At 59.8% G+C, this 1947-nt stretch overlaps 1 protein-coding gene across 1 annotated transcript in view; it reads right to left on the bottom strand.

Annotated features, from left to right (window-relative positions):
- Positions 1-1522: 1522 nt before the first annotated feature.
- ANO7 (anoctamin 7) overlaps positions 1523-1947 on the bottom strand; it is a 7855-nt gene continuing 7430 nt past the window's right edge. The window contains exons 22-23 of the mRNA XM_009083666.1: positions 1762-1915; positions 1523-1618 (exon numbers count right to left, since the gene is read on the bottom strand). Of these exons, the coding sequence (XP_009081914.1) occupies positions 1523-1618; positions 1762-1915 (250 nt within the window). The remainder of the gene's footprint in view (positions 1619-1761; positions 1916-1947) is intronic.

Genomic DNA, 1947 nt, shown 5'->3' with positions numbered 1-1947 from the left:
CTGCCCTGACAGCCTCGGGGGTCCCACAGCCCTCCAGGGCCCCCATCGTACGGCAGGAGGGCGATCCCTGCTGCTTCTGCCTGGGCCCTTTCACGACATGCTGGACGGGGCTGTGTCCAGGCTCCTCCAACCAGTAAGAGGAAAATCACATCTTTGTGGAGGGAGGCAGGGATCGTGGGGTTTGTGTGTCCCCATTCCCCTGCCTCGGGCCTACAGAGCTTCTGGCCTGAGCCATTCCTCTATCCCGGCTGCTTCAGCTCTTGGACGAGCAGGAGTCCCTAGCCTCTCTCCTCTCTTCTCTAGTGCTGCTGATGGAGCAAAGCTCTGCCAGGCTCAGCCTAGCCTTCCTGCCTTGCCCTCCACGGGGCAGGTGGAACACGCCGATGCTTTTCCTTCCTGTGCCAGCTCTTCTTGGCAGAGCCTGGTATGCAGAAGTTGAACCAAAACCTCCCAGTGCTCTCCTTAAGTCTGAGAACTGAGTGAAATGGCCCATGGTGGGTGCCTCGCTGCCCCCGAAGGACAGCACGGGGGAGGGAGGGTCAGACAGAACTAGGGTGGATCCCCTCCCACCTGCGTCTGTTGGGAACTGGTCAATACTCCTGTAGCTTAGGCCTGTCCTGTGTCACCAAGCCTGTTGCCCCCTGCTCCTCTTTCTGCCCTGTGCCCTCACCAGTTGCACAGCAAAGCTTGAGTTCCACCCGGGGCACCCACCACCTGGGCCGTGCCCCACAGCCCGACCCTCCACGCTGAAGAAGGTCATGAAGTGATTGTACCTAGTCCTGTCCCCTACACCCTCCTTCCGCAGCAGACTGTGGCATGTGTCCATTTCCTCTCTCTGACGTCTTCCATATTGTACGTTTCCATAGCAATGATCCCTTGGCCTTAACTTTGGAATTTGGAGACTATATGCAAACATGTAAAAAGGCTCATGAGTATGGATGACACTGGAATTTTATAAATTCTAAAATAAAACCTGAAACAGCTTGGCGTGTGGCGGAGATTATTTCTGCTGGTGGGGTGAGATCCAAGGCAGCCTGGGCTGGGGTTAGCCCAGGCCCAGGAGTCCCAGCGTGCACACCTGCAGTGGGACTCAGTGGGCAGGTGGTGGGTCCAGGCAGGAGATGAGAGCAGGGCCAGAGGCTGTGCCCTCTGCGGAGGGATGCCAACCCGCTCACGCCCAGGCCAGCGGTGCCTGGGAGGCTGCCACGGTCAGGGAGGAGATGGAGGCACCAACCATCATCTCACTCAGCTCCTCCCCAGCCAGAGCCTCTCATCTGCTTTCTGTGACCAGCACCACTCTGATTCCCTCCCTGCCAGGTCGTGTACACAGCAGGGGAGTCACCGTGCTGTAGTGCCAACAGGCTGGGGCAGACAGCCAGAGCCAGCAGGGTCCATTCCCACCCTTGGCACCAGCTGTGCCCAGCTGCCCGGGTGGGCAGGGAGAGCACAGCCCTCCTGCTGGCCCAGGAGGAGCTGCTCACCACCTCCTCTGCCCGGCCCCGTGCCCAGGCTGTGGCACTGCTCAGCTGCTGGCGAGCTGCTCAGTTTCCCAGTCCCTGCCTGCAGCAGGGTCCGTGCCACTCGCCTTGCTTCTTGTCTCCCGTCTCTCCAGAAGGACCTGGACCGCAGAAACAGGGAGCTGGCGTTTCTTTAGCAGGAGCAGCCACAGCTCCTTCCAGGCTGCCTTCCTATGCTCGCCTTGGTGCAAGTGTAAGGCAAAAAGGCTTTAAAGGAAGAGGTGAAGGAGCTGCTGCAGCTCACCTTGTTCTCAGCCAGGGCCTCCTTGGCCAGGTACCGTTCACGCTTCACCTTCACCTCCACAGCCTCAGGGATATCAGGCACCAGCCACGCAATCACACGTCCGACGAAGAAAACCACATGCTGGAAGTGAGCGGGAGGAGCAGGTTGGCTGCAGCTGAGGTGCTCAGCCCCTGGCCCAGCACTGGG

Source organism: Acanthisitta chloris, unplaced genomic scaffold (genome assembly GCF_000695815.1).
Source record: "Acanthisitta chloris isolate BGI_N310 unplaced genomic scaffold, ASM69581v1 scaffold27291, whole genome shotgun sequence".
Taxonomy (NCBI): Eukaryota; Metazoa; Chordata; class Aves; order Passeriformes; family Acanthisittidae; genus Acanthisitta; species Acanthisitta chloris.
The sequence above is the reverse complement of the archived record's forward strand: the minus strand, read 5'-3'. Positions and strand labels throughout refer to the sequence as shown.